This window comes from Cyclopterus lumpus, chromosome 18 (assembly GCF_009769545.1).
Source record: "Cyclopterus lumpus isolate fCycLum1 chromosome 18, fCycLum1.pri, whole genome shotgun sequence".
Classification (NCBI taxonomy): domain Eukaryota; kingdom Metazoa; phylum Chordata; class Actinopteri; order Perciformes; family Cyclopteridae; genus Cyclopterus; species Cyclopterus lumpus.
In genome coordinates, this window is record NC_046983.1 from 7,602,198 (window position 1) to 7,621,887 (window position 19,690).

Consider the following 19,690-nt stretch of genomic DNA (forward strand, 5'->3'; position numbering starts at 1 on the left):
AATGATGTATTCTCATATTTCTGCATACTTGGGTCCCTAAACGGGCTTGGAATTGTGTAAATTGGGTTTGACTGGAAGGAGCCCAATGGTATTCATGCATGATATACCGTCACTGTATAAAACGGCACGTTGTGACCTCTAGGATATGCACAGCCTCATGAAACTTTACAACGCCAGACCGAGGGCCTTCCGAGGATATATATAAATATATATATATATATATATATATATATATATATATATATATAGACAATACGTGGGTTTTCTGAGCCGCTATGGGTACCCAGGGGGATCTGGAAACGTATCGCAACATTTTAATTTCCTGATTTCATCTTCGCGCACGTGATATTTGAGCGGGTGAGTCGTTATTCTGCTCGACCCGATAGCGAAAGGGGGACGCCCGGACTGTACCTCGTCACCGATCACTTTATTTTTGTGCCGTCTTCGAGTTGCGGCGGGGAACTGGAAGAGGATAGAGAGCAACTAAAAGAGTCATGAGTGTGCCGTCCAGAGAGAGAGAGAGAGAGAGAGAGAGAGAGACAGACATGCAGAATGACAAAAGCGGAGAACAAAAAAAGAGAAAGACCACCTGAGTGAAACTTTTAACGGGGTCAAGTATGAGGTTCTATGGTAAAAACAGCTCAGGCTTATTCATATTTTAAATGTGCTACTGAAAGCACACACACACAAACACACGCACACACAGAGCTCTTGTAAGATCACAAGCCCACAACTCTTACCTCTAAGGACTGCTAGCAGCTCTTTAAAGGCCCGGTAAAAAATTATTTAAAAAAGGTGCCGCAGCATGCCAAAACATGGCAGATGGGAGACATTTCCCTCTCGCAAACTGACAAAATCTCACATAACAAGAAGTGATTTGGTGGCGTAAGGATTGATATAAGTGTGATGTACTCTGGAAACTCGGAGAGCAAAAAGAGTGCACTTCAACGTCAATGTCTTCAATGAGGGGCACTTAGCTCAAAATATCAGTTCCACAGGAGTGGAAAACACAGACATATTCTTAAAAAAAAAATGGTAGCACAAATCCCAGCAAATAGGCAGAATCGTGTTAGCATCTCATGTAACGCGGCAGCCCTAAATAAGCTGTGTCTAATTTGTCACCCGGTGTCATATTTGTGGGTTGGGCAACCTTTTTTGTTTCTAGAGTGCCGTCTGCCAAAACTTCTTCGATTACTTTATCAGTAATCCGTTTAAAGCGGCATGCTCAAGATGCTGTAAATCTGCCCCGCTCCCCTAATCTTCAATTCATCACACATTTCCTAATCACACTCCAAAAATAACAAACCTGGAATTACTTACTTTCTTTTTTTCTGTACGAGAGCCGGGCCAAATGCAAGCAATCAAAGGTTCATGGCGCGCACGTAAATCACCAAAGACTAACAAGCTACCCTGTTCACTTTATTATATTGTGAAATAAAAGTTAAAAAATAGGACTTTATTCTTAATTAAAGCTTCAAATAATTTGAAATGGACCCGCGGTAATGTAATGGTCGCTCGCCTAGCAAAGTCAGGCTTGTAAAAACAGTTCCTAAATCTTTGCAGGGACAAACCTGGACAAATAAAGGTTAAACCAATAAAACGGAGCGAGCATTCTCCATTAAACCGCGTCTGTCCCCCCGGCCGGGCGTTGCTGCAGATGAGGTAAGACGCTATTTTTGCCACAACGGGGCCCTCTTCTCTCGCAGCGCCACCGAAGAGAGCAACCGAGCTCGCCCAGAGGTGCCAATGAATTAGTTCACTGTTTTCACTCATTATGCCCGACTGACTGCCTCACTTTTTCTCTGTCTTTATTTACACCCTTTTCTTCATCTCCGACTTCTCACACACACACACACACACACACACACACACACACAACAGCCAACAAAGCCCCCCGCTCATAATGAGGGCATAGCGGTGTCTGAGTGTGTGTTGTGCTTTGTCCACTCAGTGTGTGTGCGTGTGGTTGTGTGGAGGGAGGGGGATTATGGCAGCTCCAAAGCTGTGAATAGGGGCCAGGCTGGGCATCGGCCCTGCCTGAATTAATTACTCTAATTAGCTTCTTAATTGCATATATTAAACCAGTGGTTAGCAGGGCTGGGGGCCGTGGTTGTGGCTTGGATCTCCAACTGGAGACGGGGGGTGGGCACAGGCGGACAAAAGGGTACACACACACACACACACACACACACACACAGACCAACTCCACCTTCCCCCACCCACTTGAGGATAGTCTCAAGTGGAGAAACGAGACCAAGTGCTCCTCCATGATGAGGATATTCAATTATCCCCCCCCCCCCCCCCGTACCTTGTCATCAATATGTAATAAGCGTATGTAGCAGAGGCAGATGTGTGGTACTTATGTGGACGATATGCCCCACCACCCCCCGTCCCCGTCCCCCAGAGGGAACAGTAGGGATTAATATTAGACCTACAGGGACTACTTGAAGCCGTCTTCATCTGAAACCCTTTACTGTATCACTTACTCAGCGCTCCGCTCCGCCGTGACATTCAAGATGCCAAACCCTGCCGCTGATTTGCGAGCGTGGAGCCTCGCCACGTCTGGCCCCGCAGCACGTCACACAGACTTACAGGGACCGTGACAACATCACAACCATTAGTTCCGCCGCTTGTTCCACTTCCCAGATTCTTTTTTTTTTTGGGGGGGGGGGGGCTCATGCGTTTTGCACATTCTAAGCGATTATCAAGACCATTGGCTCGCCGGAGCAACATGCATCAAATTAAGCTTTTTGGGCTTGGGTTGACCCCAGAGTAGAAATACGCCGGACAGAGGAAGAGAGGAAGGGATCCTACAGCCAACAAAGGGGGAGGGTTTGTGTGTGGAGGGGAAGGATTTGGGCTCTGACGGTGAGAGGGGGGGGGGGGGAATAGCAGAAAATGCCTTGTTGTATTTGTGAAATGCACCCAAAGTATCTCACAACAATGACGATTAGTCGAGAACAAGTAAACAGCCAGTCCGCTAATGATCCCCTCTTCAGTAAACAAGTGGAGCACACGTGCACACACACACACATACACACACATAGTGCGCACGTGCACGAGTGCAGTGTGATAATGATGTTCTTTGTGGTGTTTTTGGGGGTAATTAGGGCCCGCTTAAATGGTGGTTAAAAAGGATTTGCGGCCGATTGTTTGTCCTTGTGTCTTTGAGCCGTGGGCCCTCTTGCTCCAGTGTCTACACGGTCTTCTTCTTCTTCTTTCTCCTCACAGCAGTCCACAGAAATCTTCTTTCATCAGCCCCGTCCAAAGACGACCTCTTCCTCTGCTTCCCCCTCGCTCCTCCTGCATGCTCAAGTTATTCCAGCTCGCCCGTTTCCCTGTAATTTATTTTCCCTCTTCATCTCCTTCGACTGAACAGCTGCCGGGTCCAACTCGAAATCCAAGAGCACCATAATCTCCCTCACACATGGCAAAGATCACGCCTGTAACTTATAGACAGAGCCATAAAAAGCAGCAGCGGTGTGCCTCTTGGAGGAATAGTTCAACATCATTTAGTTGCTTCCTAAAGGTTAGAGGAGAAAACGTATATACATTTCCTGGCTGTCGGCATGCTAACTTTTGCCCCTGTGATTATGCTAAGCTAGGCTGAACTCTCGCCTAACTCCAGCTCTCTTCTCATCTCAATCTCAGGAAAAAGCCAGTACAGATGCATCGTGTAAATAAGAGCAACTGTTGCTTTATTTTTGGATGTTTGTATTTTGGATTAAGCTAGGCTAGCAGCTTCCAATCTGTATGCTTAACTAGGCTAACTACGCCCTTACTTTTAATTCCACTCTCAGAAATATTCAAACACAAAGTGTGTCTCTGCGGTCGGCTATGCATCTGTCTGCGTGAAGGTTTTCATTGTGATCGGAGGTCGTGTTTGTGTGAACCTGGACACTAAATCAAAGCTATATTAGCCGGCTAATGTGTTCTCCTGATGGCAGAGGTCACAAGAGAGGTGCGCTTGTTTTGAACTCCCCCATGTCTAATTGCCGGGTAACACATCCTTCTGCAAAAGGTTCCTGAACAGAAGGCAGCAGCACAATGACGCCTTTGTCTGTCAAGCTGCGATGGGGAACGAGAAAAGTTTGTGTATCGGCCTGTGAGTGTGTGTGTGTGTGTGTGTTTGTGTGTATGTGTGTGTGTTAAATGGATCATACAATGTAAACCAGGCCCAATCCAATTAGGGAGGGATTCTTCTTGTCTGACCTTTAACAGGAGAGACGTATTCACACTCACACAATCAACTCTCACCAAGCCAAACTACACACACACACACACACACTCACACACACAAAAACCCTCACAAACTCCACAGTCAGCCTTCCGCACAAACAGATGGACACACAAACATGGCGCCCGCGCAAGCGCACACCAGCACCCACGAATGCACCCTCCCTCCCTCCCGCCTGCCTGCCTGCACGGACGCACAAAAAGACCCGGACCAACATCACACGCACAGCCAATCTCAGACAGTAGCGCCGCTCTGATTGCTGACCTAAATCGGCCAGGCGATCTGTCACTTTCTCTTACTCACACTCAACACACATCTTTTTTTCTTCTTTTTTTCCCCTCTTTTCCCTCCCCTCTATCTTCTCCCTTTCTCTTATTTTATTCCCCCCCTCCCCCCTTGCCCAAATACCCCCCTTCCCATTGTCACTTCACATCAGCGCACTCTCGTCCCTCTCCTCTCGCCCTATTATCTTTACCACAGAAAAACCTTGTTATTTATCATTGTGTGTCCCCTGGCACAGGTGTCACCACACAGTATGCTGCATGTTTACAGTGCTCTCGCAGCGGTGTGTGTACTGTGTGTGAGCACGTGTACATATTCTCACTCATATAATGAAGTTACATATGAAACGGTGCAGTGCAGCTCAGGGCAATCTAATCATTAAACCACTTGAGTTGACTATCGTGCTTTTAAATAGAGTCGTCTTTTCTACGATCCACTTCCTCTCATCCATTGAGAGATGCAGAACAACTTCATCTCTAGAGGGGGAATTAGTTGGGTCCGTTGCACCGTACCCCATACTGGCCTATTCTCTTCCATTTTCTTTATTTGAGGCAATTTTCACACTTGAGAGTTTAACTAAGCGGCTCGCAGCGAGAATTCGATGTGTTTAGTCGAGTGTGAAAAATGTGTTGCCGGCTGGAGGAGCAGTCTCATGTCCACCTCGCAAACAGTTGTCAGGGGCCGGCTTGGAGCGAACTCGAGGCGTGTCCCCCGAGGGCCACAAACACATGTGAGGGCCTTGATGCGCTTGGAGTTGCACTCGAAGTCAGACTCACGGTGGTCGGAAGAGAACGGGAAGAAATAAAAAGTAAAGAGAGTCGGCAGAGATTTTGCAGTTCGGTTCAGGCCTTGTTCACAACTGAGGTGATAGACACACTTCTGTCAGGGGACGGCTCAAAGTACAGGTGTGGATGTACCAGGACACGCTGAGATCGGATCACTCCGACCACATTCGTGGCCGCATATAATAATAATAATAATAATAATAATAATAATAATAAAACTTTATCTCTATTTTTTTAAACCGCAGTTACAAGGTGATTCACTAAGGATTTAAAAGAACATAATTCACAGAAGAATGCAACAAAAAACAGGGTTTTAAGAGGTGTTCAAACACAGAGGGATAAAACAAAATATGAAAAGATCTTTTGAAAAGATATTATACAGGTGGGTTTTTAAACTGAGGCAGTGACTCAGCTGATCTGACACTGAGGGGGAGTTTGTTCTCCAGCATCGGAGCTTAAATGTAAATCAAAATGGACCCCCTTAAGCCTTTAATAGATTTTTTTTGTAACTTGTTACAATAAAAACATGTGGGATCTCAGTATTTTTCTCAACGATGAGATTAACGAAAGAATAAATGTAAACCTTTAACAAGCAGCCGCCCTTATATGGACTGGGAGGCTTTGTTACAGTCTCAATATTCTGTGCGTGTAAACCATTTTAATAACCCAACATTAGTTTTTGGAGCGTTTTCAAGCTGGTGCTTCTCAAGGGGTTTCAAACCATTTAACGCCATTAAATTAATGAGAGAGAAGTTAGTATTACTTTATGTTTAATGGGATATAGGACCACTTTTCACGACACACTTTCAAGACTTTCCCTTTCTTTTTGACAGACGTGCAGATGGGATATATAGTTCTCCACAAGCCTTTAGTATTCAGAGGGATTATTCTGTATAAAACAACCCCTACCGTGGCTCTAAGCCCCTCACCATGGTCATCTCGTTTCTACCTCCTTCGCCCTCCTCCCTGCAGCTTCCTCTTCTCCCCCCTGTGTCTGCGGTTGCTTTGGAGCCTGGCAGGAGGCTCAAATCTGAGGGCTTAAACTTGATCAAATATTCAGCAGATATAGATTTCTCTCAGTCCCTGGATCACCTCCCTCCCCCGCCCCCCCGAGCTGCTTTTCCACCGTTCCCTCCACCCATCCGCTTCTTGAATCTCTCACTTTTTGCTCCCCTCACTGCAGTCGCAAAGTTGTGTGCCGCTCAGTCACAAACACACACACACACACACACACAGAGACAGCCACGCACGTATGCACATGGGGAATCATAAACTAACGCAGAGCGGCGGCGAGGTGCAGCTCATTTAGGCTGCAGTGCAGTGTTTCTCTACGCTTCCTCTCCTCCATTGTCTCTTCTCTCTCCTCTATTTCACTCTCCGTTTAACTAATGTTCCCCATCTTTCTCTCCCTTCATCTGTCTCTCTCGCTCTCACTCTGTCCTCCCTCCTTCCCTCCCTCTCCCCCATCTGGATTATGTGTCATTTATTTCAGCTTAACCCTGATAAATAAACCAGTGAGTACCTCTGCATTATTGAATACTTCGACATCGCTTTCTGCACACGCTGCGCCGGCCCCGCGTTGTCCAACAATTAGACCTCTCACACACACACACACACACACACACACACACACACACACACACAGACAGACACACACCAGATGTAGCCCCACCTTGTCCAAAGTTGCACACAGAGACTTTGACTAAAAGTTGCCATTAAAGACTCACAAATGCATATGAATACACACACACACACACACACACAGACACACACACAGGATGACACAGACGGGGAAAGAGGCAGATGGATGGACAAGAAAGACAAACAGAGAGACAAAGAAGAGGAAAACAATACCAAGTCAAAGAGAGAGAACATCATTTTGCAGATAAGACTCCATTGGACATGCAGCAGACACACACCATTAACTCCCGACTCCAAAAAAAACTTATTTTTCTAGGTGTGCAGGCCCCAGTCAGCTCTTCTATTATTCATATTAGCGGGAGGGCTTGTTTATCTTCCGCTATTGTGCGGCGGCGGCAAGCACCGAGCTCTCCGCAAAGCCCCGGGGGCCCTGCTCCCTAAACACACCGCCGAGAGTCATACATGTGCACACAAACAGAGGAAAAAATAAAATAAAAACCTTCATGTCCACCCGACATACGTGCACGTGCTGGCCGCCGGGTCGCACACCAAACAAACCGCTACCCGCGCATGCTATTTCCAGACTATTTTCGTGTTTACAACCACAAGCCTTTTTGTACGTCAATGTGTGTGTGTGAGTGCATATATTTATGAGAAAGCCTCTGTGTACGGCGATGTGAGCATGCATATGTTAGTGTGAGCACCAAGGACCATTAGTGACACGAGTTTGTGCGTTTGCGTGTGTGTGTGTGTGTGTGTGTGTGTGTGTGTGTGTGTGTGCGTGCGTGTGTGTAAAAGAGAGAGAGGTCACTCCCGTATGAGGTCATATGTATGTTGACTGTGAGGCTGCAATCATTCACTGCTTGTGTGCCCGTTGGTGTGTGTTCAAACATATATGAGTGTGTGTGTGTGTGTGTGTGTGTGTGCGTGTCCCCTGACAGCAGCAGCAGCCGCCTCCGCCGTGATTGAAAGTGGCCGTGTTGTTTCAGTGTCACCCTGCAGATGAGAAGCCGGGTCTGTGCGTGTCAACTGACACTCACATCCCATTCCCATCCGGCGCACACACAACGAGAGACCTCTCCCTGTCTTCTTTAATCCATCTTTCTTACTTTTGTCTCTCTCTCTCTCTCCCCCATCTCTTCTCTTTCCTCTCCCCTCTGCACATACATGTCCCAACGTCCTCCCAGTGTCCCCTCCTTGTTCTGACTCGACGTCTTCCCGGCCTTCACTTCCATCACTCAATCTCCAAATGAAGAGACATTAAAGATTTTTAAAAGAAGTATGTTCAAGCAAGATTCAATAACACTATAATCAGTATCAGTAATTAGTAATAATAAGTAGTCATCGGGCTTTATAGGCACTATTTTGTTCGATAAATCCGGTTACAGTGAGGCCTCCAGAGTAAAAATCACATTGTTTCTGTAGATTTCCTCAATATCAGATCAAATATCTCCAAACTTGAGTAACTTAAAAAAACATTTGCTAAAATCTGCTGATCCGGGACCAGTTTTAACAACAACTCCTCTATTCTTCCCATGTGTATGATGTCCTATAAATTGCATATCAGCTGCATGGAGATGCAGTTCTAATTAAGAAAGCATGTCATCAAAACCACGCTCTGATTGTGAGTGTGTGTGCGTGTGTGTGTGTGTGTGTGTGTGTGTGTGTGTGTGTGTGTGCGTGTGTGTGCATGTGTGTGTGTGTGTGTGCATGCGTGTGTGCATGGTGGGATTTGAATGGCTGAAAGAAAAAGAAACTAAAAGGGTGGAAGAGACTGAGAGTGAAAGAGAGTGAGTGAGGGGGGGGGGAGGGGGGATAAGAGAGAGTGTGACAGAGAAATGGGTTTACATAAACTCTGACCTCGCGTTATGAATGAAAACATCAATCAGTGAGTATAACTAATCAATTTCACCACTCTTTCGCTCCTCTCCGCGGGGTACAGAATTAAAGAATTAGATTTAATGGGATTCAAGTAATCTGATTACCAAACAGTGCCATCTGCGATGCGTTAGTGACCCGCAAAAACAAAGCAAACTTCGGGATTCTCCAGAAGCGACCAGCGGTTGGCACGCGTCGATGGCGTCGAGAAACAAACCACAGCGTGGGAATAAAAACCCCTAAAGCGTTTTTTTTTCATTGTTTTGTGGGGGGGTTTTGCATTCACCATGCAGCACGGTGGCCGACTGCGGAGGAAACAGATTACCCAGCGGACTTCAAGTTACCGTTAATCTGTAATGGGTTTAATTTTGGAAAATTAACCTCCACGGCCCTCCGTTTCCTCCTGCTGTTCCGCCACCCAACCCGCCAACCGCATCACCACCAGCGCTCCAGACGCGCGTGCCGCCACGCTCGGCTGCACTGTGCAAATGAAATCACGTTATGCTATAGGTTAATTAAAGCGCGGTTTCCCCCGAAGGCTCGCGCGTATACATCGGCGGCCTCGCACACACGCACAAACGTACATTTACTGGAACAAACAAGCGTGTTCAGCATGCACGAGATCGGCCCCTGAAAAGAAGGCTGGCTGGCACACACACGAGCCACTGCAGATATGTGAGCAGCAGATTATCAATTATCTCCCGGGCTCATTCAGCACACAGGCGATTCTTCATTAAGGGCATAGACACACTGCACGCCAGCTATCTGGCGACGTTATCAATAAGTTATCAGCACCAAATGCTCTCCATGATCAGCTACTCCTCAACTGTCCGACTCTCCCCTTCTTCAAATGTGTCTGTGTGTGTGTGTGTGTGTGTGACCTTGTGTTGCAGCCGCCATTGATTGGGGCTGGAGCTGTCAATCGATCAGTCTGGTCTGTGTGTGAAGATAAAGGTGTTTCTATGTCTGGACGCTCCAGTTGCCAGGTGGCGGCACGGAGGGGACGTGTGCAAAACAGAGACTGTGGGCCACATCGGGCCTCGCTGCTTGCATATTTCCGTGTGCCTGCGGTGGGTTTTATGACCGTTTGTACTTTTTATGCAATGTCATTAAGTTTTTTCAACAGATGTTTGAAAAACAATAACTTGTTTACTGATAGGAGATCTGCACAGTGTGCACTGGCTTTGTGCACGATAGGCGGTGGAGGAGGAGGAAACAGAACCCCGGTCACTTTTGGTCACAGACCTGGGCCGTCCCTTAAAGCCACACAGCGTTGTTGGTAGTCACAAGCATGCTGATTATGTGTTGGCTTGACACAAAGCTACAGTTTTTTTCATATTGACCTTAGCAAAATTCCGACATGGATCCCCCCAACCCTCCAAAAATAAACCAACAACCAATCAGAGTCGAGAAGTCTCTAATGTAGCTGTCAATCACTGCCCGTGAACTCCGATCAAATCGATGAATATGAATCAAGATTCGGTTACTGCGTTGCCTATTTCAGTGTGCCGTCTAGCGGTAAAATTAGAACGTTTGCAAGCAAACTCTGGTTTTACAGCTAAACCTGTTTCTGAAAACATTTGAGGCGAGATATGGCCAATGCGGCAACAGAATCTTGATTAATTTTGATGTCGCCGTAGTTTGACAGTTGGATCGGAGTTCACGGGCCTCACGAGCTTCACGCGCGGTGATTAACAGCTGAGAGACTTCTCGGCTCCGATTGGTTGTTTCTCTTGAGACGCCTTGGACACCTCAGAGGAACTTCATTTTCACATTATCTGTCTCGTGTGCTGCTCTCAGCATATAGTGGCAGTTTGCGCAAATATGATGAAAAACATTTTTTTTACCAAAGTTATCAACTGTAACTTTGAGTCCACACTTAATGAAATTGACCTTCTGAGATGTAATGCAACAATTTTTTTGCAGAAAAAAGGGCTCTGGATTAAAAGGTTTAAAAGATGCAGCATAATAGAACGCCACTGCCATGAAATGCACTGATATGTGTGCATCGTTATATGATACATATCCACATGAGCGCACCATAAAAGCTACTTGAGGTGAGTATTAGCACACTGGGATAATGTCCCAAACACGTGTTATTGGACATTAAAAAGGATTTTCAACGACGAAATAGTTTAATTTAGCCATCAGCGTGTCAGTTTTATGAATCCTGTGAGTGCAGCCGCATTTGACGTGGCTGTTCAACATCTGTCAGTCATTGAATCGGGTATCAGCAGGTATCAGATTGCATTAATTTCACTCCCTGCTTATCGAGCCAACATTCCTGTATCATTGGGTCCCTGGGCACACACGTACACACACACACGCACACAAACACACACACACACACACACACACAACGATTACTGCGCCACTGCATTGCTACCTCACCTCCTCATATCTAATCTAAGAGAAATACTTATATGTCGATAATGATGCAGGAGAGATATGCACAGTGCCTCACCTCTCTCCACAAACACGCCGGCTGTGAGGACTGATAGCGGAGAAAACGAGCGCACCTGAAACCGGCGAACAAATATAGAACACAAAGAGGCATGAGGGACTTCACAGACTTCGAGAGATCTTATATTCTCTTTGTCTCTTTTTCCGTCTCTCTCTCTCTCTATCGCGGCCTGTCTCTCCATCTCTGTCCCAGCTTCCTGCTCCTCCTGGCTCTTTTTTTTTTTAGGGTTTGTTGTTTTTTCTCTACCCGCAGATGAAAAGTAGAGAAAAGAGCATTTGCACACCTGAGTGAATAGAGCTTGCAGGTGCGTGGGAGGAGAGCTATGGGAATCAAACAGGGTCTCTCTCTCACTCTCTCTCGCTCTCTCTTTGCTGCTCACTCTCTCTCACTCCTGGGGTGTTTTCTTTTTTATTTATTTTTTTTTTACAGTGCTTGTTGTTTGTATTGGAAACTTGTGGTCGTGCGTGTGCGTATGTGTGTGTGTGTGTGCGTGTGTGTGTGTGTGTGTGCGTGTGCGTGTGTGTGTGTGTGTGTGCGTGTGTGTGTGTGTGTGTGTTTGTGCTCTTGGCTCTTGTGCTGTATTTAAAAACAACCCACAGGTTTCGGTTGACGCGACCTTTACTTGCAGATTGCTCCGTCCGATACAAGCGCTCTGGCTCTGGCCCGCCGCGATGACCTCATCGGGTCTTCGTTCGGCCATAACTCCAAACAAACCCTCTGAGTAAACCAAAACAAACGGCGCTTCTCCATCTGCGGTCACTGAGAGGCTGGGTGTAACAATAAACAGGCCCGAGGCCAACGTGGCATCGGGGCAGGACAAAGCGATGACAGACACACACACACACACACACACACATTTAGAAACAACGTTAAAGAACAAATGTAACCATATTTCACTCGACACAAAATCCCACACAAGTTGCATTGAAGGACACATCCAGGGACACGCTGCAAAGAATGAAGAATAGAACAGGTTTCCTTTTTCTCTTTTTTGATTGGAAAAACCAGACCTGAAGTGTGTTTTAGGCAAAACAAGTGAAAGTACAATATGTCGCTCTCCAGCGTTGTCGGTGCGAGGGCTCTAAAGATGTATATAGGATGTCAAATAAATACAGAAATAAGCCCCTTAAAAATCTCCTGAAAACTCATCTGGTCATTTTTTGCATTGTAAGTCCTGTACTGGCTCCACTCGTGGGCCGGATCAAACCTAATTACTCTAAACACACCAATCATCCCCATCATCATCATCTTTATCATCACCATCGTCATCATCATCACTGGAATAAACAAACACATTCAGACACAATCAGAAAATCAGCCGTGCAATCATAACAACCCCCCTCCCCCAAACACACACACACACACACTTAAACACACACTTAAACACTCTGTCCCCTAGTCTCCGGATCGGCTCCCTCGACTCACCGATGATGTAGTAGTCTTGCATGCTCTTGAACTCGTGGCCCCAGAGGTTGGGCGAGAACTCCTGGAACTTGATGGTGAAGCGACGCTCGCGGGTGGGCTCGTCGCAGGTCAGCACGATGTTGGGGGGGCCGCTCACCTCGCAGCGGTCCGCCTGCTCCCGCACCGACACCAGGTAGAGCTTGTAGAACTCGTACTCCGGCGTGGACCTGGCCATGTCCAGCGGCGGACAGATGAGGTCCAGCCGGTCCCCGATCTGAGGGTACAGAACGTATCCCTTATCGTCCCTGAACCTGTGGGGAGGAACGAGGAAAAGAAATATTAAATATAATCGTTTGCTTCCTGCAGTATAAACCAACTGAGACACCTGTCCTCGCTGCTGAATGAGCAACAGATGGGCCCTTTCTTATTTCCTCGCCTTCACGGAGGAACCGCAGCGCAATCAACTGCACAAAAACATGTATTACCGCACAATCGCACGCGAACCCCGGTTGACCTCGTGAAGTGGTGGAGGAAAAAACTGAGGAAATATAACCACCAGCCAACCATCCACATGGGGGAAATAAGCCCCGATCCAAAGCCAAAGAGAACACAGTTATTACAACAGCATTCAACTATGCGTTTTCTTCTTACTCACCACAACTAGCCTGCAGAAATGTACAAAAAAGAAGTATAGGCTTAGCCTCAGATGTAGATGTTGATCACACAAAAATATCTGCAATAGTCAAATGTATGCAAAAGCGAACGGGAGCAACATTTCCATCCAAATAAAAGCCTCGAGTCTACTCCAGGCGAGACGGAATTCAAATCAGAAAAATACCGCAAACGAATGTGAGGTGAAGTCAACGAAAAGGACTTGCAATGAATACGCTCATGTTGAGTGTGTGCATGGGAAATGAAGGGGAAGTATCGCAAAAACAACTTTCACTTTCTTTTCTGGCAGAACTCATTTTGGTGTTTTCTCCCCCGCCCCTCGTACTCGGGAAGCGAGAACTGAAGCATGTCCATAGAGGAAGACACACGGGCGGACGACCATCGCCGCGGAACCGAGCTGCCAAATCTCAGGTAGGTAGAGTTAATTAGTTTGCTAATTAGCTGTTTTGATGTCTGTCATCCTCGTATGATATGAAAATATATATATATGTGCCGTCTGTTTGTTTGCGGCCTAACTGACGATTTGACACCTGCTATCTGTGGGGAAACCTGCAGCCTGAACCGATGCTGAGCCAACAACAACAACAACAACAAAGAATGCTTGAGAACGGTTCATCGACATCATCATCAATAGCATTTCTCAGTGGCTTTCAGTTCAGTCAGCTTTTGATGGTCTTAATGATCTTAAAAGGGCTTTTCCTTTCCTTATTTTTTTTCTGAAGTATGGCGCACAGCTTTCAGAGGTCGAGAACATGGAACAGAAGTCAGAGGGGCATAAACTCAACAAATGACTCAAAAGTCTGTTATTGCCTTTTACAGCGCGGGGGCCATCTCTTGCTGATAAGGCCAAATACTATGAGTTATCAACTTAGCCCCTGAGGCCTGCGATGACTTTAACGCTCCACGCAAGCAAGGCTAACAGCGGGGAGACAGAAAGTAGTCCCGGCCTATGCACAGCCGTCATGTCTTTATCTCGGGTTAAGATAAATGTGTAAAAAATGTTTACAGAAGTAAAAGATGAAAAAGGAGGAAATTTGCTTCCGCACACCGAATGTTAAGTGACACTTTGATGTTTTAGTGGGAGGAAGCGAATGCCTGTATAATGTTAAGAAGCCTGTTTTTCTGGTTGTGCGGACTCACGCGCCGCTTCCACTTCCACTTCTGCAACAAATCCGCATGAACACTGGGGAGTCGCAGCACTCAAACCGGCTTCGTTATTCTCTCTGTTCCGCTGTCAAACAACTATTTGACCATTAAAAAATAAACGACACAGAATCACAAGGCACGAGCGCACCGGGAGTTATGTTGCCCGACTTTTAAAAAGACTAGATAAATCCTATTAATGTCACATTAGCAACACATTATACTTTCATTCGGCCAAATGGGCAAAATCCGTGATTATTTCTTTCTGGCTTCCACTTCAAGGCTGACAAAAAGTCATACAAATTAAACTATTAGAAGAAGAAAAGTTGGAAAAACATCAACTCCCTTTGCACGTGTCTCATTAGTTGCACCAACCTGATGTGGGACGTGCTCCGAAAACACCGGATCCTACGTTTCCCAGAGTGCAACTTTATAGAATTCGTGTCCGGCCATCACTGCCTGCCAAATCTGTGAACATTTTCACGGGCTTCCCATTAAAATACAGAGGTCTCCGAGCCCAAACTCTGATCGCTGATGACATCACCATGACATCAGCGGTGTTATTTCCTCAGAGGTCTCCCTCCAGAACCACAAAAGACATTAAACTGTTTGCACGGGCCGTGTATCAACGCGTAAAAAACGGCGGAACGCTCGTTAAAAAAGTCAAACTTTACCCAAACTGCCACAAAAGACACATCGCTCTCCCGCAATATTGACAGTAAAAACGAGAGCAAGATGACATGAATTTGGCTGTCCGAAAAGGTCTCGCTAACCCGCAGCTCGATAACCTTGCTTGTGTCTTTGTTTGTGCTCCCACATTCAACTTTGTTTTTTGGTTTCGCGCTGCTGGACGACACACTTCAAAGGAACATCGTGTGCTAAAGGTCAATGTCAGGTGACCCGTGATTAGAGCTCCAGTAGGAAGAGACAGAGGGATTTGACGAGTGTCATGTGTTGTCCCTGCATCTCTCTCTTCCATGCGGGCCACGTCCACGTCTCAGCGCTGCCAGCTGCCTTTAAAGCTGCTGTAAATGTAAATGCGACGCTTTATCTGTTGGTGTGTTTGGCTGCCGGCGTACACCGGAGGGCGAACTTGAGAAAGCAGCCTGAGCGGCGGAGGAGCTTTCGCTGAGGCGGGCCCAGAGGCCTGCTGGGAAGCCACTGTTCCACTTCTCATTACCCAGGTCACTCGGGGTTATCAGGCAACACTTAGAATGGAGAGGTAGGCACTCAGCTTCACTCAACACACACGCACACGTTTCACCTTCACGCCGAGGAGAGGCTTCAGACAGGCGAGCACGTGCACTCGCGCCATTTATAGAGTATGAACTGTAAACATGCATGGAGGAGGTTCCTGAGGCGTCTGCAGCACAGCCTAAACAGAAAAATCTATTCAACACACACACACACACACACACACACACAGGCCCATACAAATGCCCTCCTGCTAAACACAAAAGGTTTGCCCAAACACATCCACCCACATCCAAACACACGTTTAGTTTTTCCTAAACATGAATGCTAAAACCCACTGACACACACACACACACACACACAAACACTCTTCTAAAAACAAGCCCCTTTTGCTTCCTGCATGACGCATTCTGTCAGTGTATCTGATGGTACCCTGAGTCACAGTCGAGCTGCATTGCAGAATGGCAGAGCAAACACACACACACACACACACACGCACACACACACACACACACACACACACACACAGTAGAGGATGGTATGAGTGTTGAGCTAAAATGCCACTGGGCAGGTGCAGTGCTTGAAAAAGAAAGAAAGGAAGAAAGAGAAAAAAATGAGGGAGGAAAGGGGGAAGTGGAAAAAAATATTGAACATGTCTGGCAAGATATGTAGCAAGTACAAAGAAATAGAGAGGTTCCGATTTTGATTTCTGGACTCGCATCGTGGCCAATAGCGAGTCCCAGTCCGATGCCAGTGCGTTCATACGGGTCATAATTCCCTCTTTATGATCTACTTTATAGTGCTGTGAAAACATCTCCTTCAAACAACTGTATTCGTTCAGGTTTCTCACCCAATTTGTTTTTTGCCACGATAACATTTCAACACCTCACGATAAAAGTTATAATTTACCTTCGCTGCGATAATATTTTTTTACCGAGGAGAGCTTGAACAACATATCATTGCGTAACCCACCGGCGGCTGACAGCTGACGTTGTTCACAATGGGGCATTGTCAGGGAAGAACACCAGAGTGTTTAACCACAGGTGCGTACAGCACAGGTTTGCACATGTGCAGTAGCGACCGGGCGGGATGTACGGATACATAAACGGCTGATAAACGGTGTGATTAGGTGATATCAGTTCGGTGCATATAGACTTGCTCACTCGACGATAACCGATGCAGGATTTTAGAGCTGAAAATGGAGGCATTTCTGTTACTGCTATCGATAGCGACATCCCAAAGAAATAGGGGTGAACAAGCAGAGAGGAAACGGAGAGAGCGAATGAGAAGGCTCGAAGGAGACCGACGGGAAGAAGGAAACTGAACTCCAGCACATTCCTGTGACAGAACTCAATTTTCTGATAGGCTCCATGTTCAGAGGTTCAGATTTTGCTGAGTTAACCCAGGTTAACCTTGTGTGGTGTGTGTGCGCGTGTGTGTGTGCGTGAGTGACTGATAGTGTTTGCACTGTAAACAGGATGGGGTAGGGACCCCTTGTCCCAATCCAATCATGTGATAGGAGCTAGAGGAAAAAGCAAAGAAAGGCGTGCATTTATCTCAGGATTCACACTTTCCCCGTCCTCTGCGTGACGCCCTCAGTGTCAACGAACCCGCGCTTCATTCGAAGCATGGGGGATATACAGTCCCTCGCATGCGGCGTTGGGATGTATTTAATCCACCTTAAAAGTCCAGTCTGAAAGTGCAGGACAGTTCGAGAGGGTCGGGCACGCTGCGATGCCTCCCGTGCAGGAGAGAGGAAGCAGAAGGGAAGTGAGGTGAACTTATAAACAACTTCATGGAGCTCGTCTGTGACGTCTAAATAAATCATAAAGACACAGCCCTGAGCAGACATACGTTTCCCCTTAACTCTTCATTTTTTTATGCCGCATTTTGCTTGTGAGAGAGACATTCTCTCTCTCTGTCTCTGTATCTGAGGGTCTGCTTTTTTTTCTCTCTCTCTCTGCTTCTCTCCCTCATCTCTTTTTGAGCTGTCCACTCTCCCCCACCCCCCCCCCCCCCCCTTCCCTTTTTCTCAGCCGTTAACAATAGAGCCATTCATGTGGCCACACTTTGAAACATGGCGCAGGGGGGGGGGGGGGTTGGAGGGGGCCAGAGGTGACACTGAGGAGGGATGAGGAGAAAGAGGAAGAAGAGTTGTGTGTGTGTGTGTGTGTGTGGGGGGGGGGGAGGGGGGTCAGCTCTTTTATGAGGGAAGAAACATCATTTTTTCAACCCAAGCGTTGCCCCGCCGCGACCCCTGAGCTGAGCGCGAGAAGACTCAAGTGTCAGTTTGCCTGACCGCCCCCCCCTCCCCCACACCCGACCTCTTACACCTCCTGCTTCTCACCCTCCACTCTCTCCCACCCTTTCAATGCTGTTGTCAACGTACACGTTTTAAAAATCGAATGTAACACATTTTCAGAATGAGATTTAAAAGCCCTAAAAGCATCCTGGACGCTTATCCCGTGAGCTGCGAGCTCGTTTCTGTCTTTTTTCTGTGTCCATCTGCATGTTGCCTGCAGTTGTACCTGCTCTGGGCGGCGTATCGGACAGCTCGAACATTTCCCAGATTCCACAGCGGCAATCCGAGCCGTGTCCGGACCAAAGCCGGGCACACAGGTGCAGCCGGCAAGAGGAGACAAGGGAGGGTGTGTGTGTGTGTGTGTGTGTGTGTGTGTGCGCCAGTGTGCGAACATGAGAATATGAAGGGGGACGCGGGAGGGAGGGGAGGGGGGGGGGGGGGGGGGGGGCAAAAAACAAACGAAGAGATGGAGAGAAAGAGGAGAGAGGTGGGATTCAAAGTGATAGAAAACAAACACATAAGGACGAAGCGAGAGCAAGTAGTCGGACAGATTGCAACAGAACACAACGTGGGAAAAGTGGAAAAATCTGACAGAAGGAGGATGAAAAAAAAGAAAAGAAAAAAAGGAGAGAGAAGGACACCAAAGTGGACACCAAATAAACTCAAATGAAATCAGCGTGGCGGATTTACTCCAAGCTCCACATCAACTTTGACCCTCTTCCATCCTCTGTGGGGGTTTTGTCCTTGAGCTAACCACAACCTGGCGTGAGCAGGAAGCCGAGGAGAGACAGCGAAGGACCGATCTATTAGGGAATAATAAACGATGGCGGTGTTCGGTTCTGTGGTGGGGAGGGAGATTTATGGCGGGCCTGGCGCATAAAGCTGTCTGCACTAATCTCATGGTATACACAGCGTAATCACACACACAGGGGTTCCTGAGTGCGCCCCCCCCCCCCCCCCCCCCCCCAACCCCCCAACCCACTCTTTTAATGTACACATGATGTCAGACGCACGGCAGGGGAGCACGCACACTCAAGAGTGGCGAACCGATCGGCTACGGGAGGAGAAAGCGCTCTTCGGGACGAGCGTGCACACACACACACACACACACACACACACACTGAGCTGCAACACCTGCAGGCCATCAAGTAGCTGTCTCAAGTAAATCCGGCGGGTCTCATTTGCAGGAACGCCACAACGAACAAACGCACTCACACTCAGCGGGGGTGGGTGGGGGTGGGGGGGGGGGGGTGCAGGGTGCGGGGGGGGGGGGGGGGGGGGCAACGTCCATTTTGAACATTTCCATTTAAGCCCACATGAAATCTTTAAGCCGCACGTTTTGGATGAAGAAACCTCTGCGGCCTGCAAGTCACTCCAGCGCGCCTCCATTTGCTTTAATGAATTTCCTTTCAAACAAATGTTAAAGTCTTCTTTTTTTTTTTTTTTTTTTTGAAACACACCTCCTCTAATATGAAGAACATGATTCAAGAGATTCGGAGGGGTGAAATCATCTCACTCTGTTTTACCTGTTTTACCCACTTTAAGAACAATATTATTCCAGGCTCAGCGCTGGATTAAATCACTCGCTGCGATGGATATTTTGCGCAGCAGCCACACAGAGAGGGGACTGCAGCGGCTATCATTTTCCACTGCTCTGCTGTAACAATCAGTAGCCCTATACGCCAGCC

At 47.2% G+C, this 19,690-nt stretch overlaps 1 protein-coding gene across 1 annotated transcript in view; it reads right to left on the reverse strand.

Annotated features, from left to right (window-relative positions):
• efnb3b (ephrin-B3b) overlaps positions 1-19,690 on the reverse strand; it is a 70,024-nt gene that overhangs the window by 21,942 nt on the left and 28,392 nt on the right. Inside the window, exon 2 of the mRNA XM_034557190.1 lies at positions 12,713-13,002. Coding sequence (XP_034413081.1) covers positions 12,713-13,002 — 290 coding nt within the window. The remainder of the gene's footprint in view (positions 1-12,712; positions 13,003-19,690) is intronic.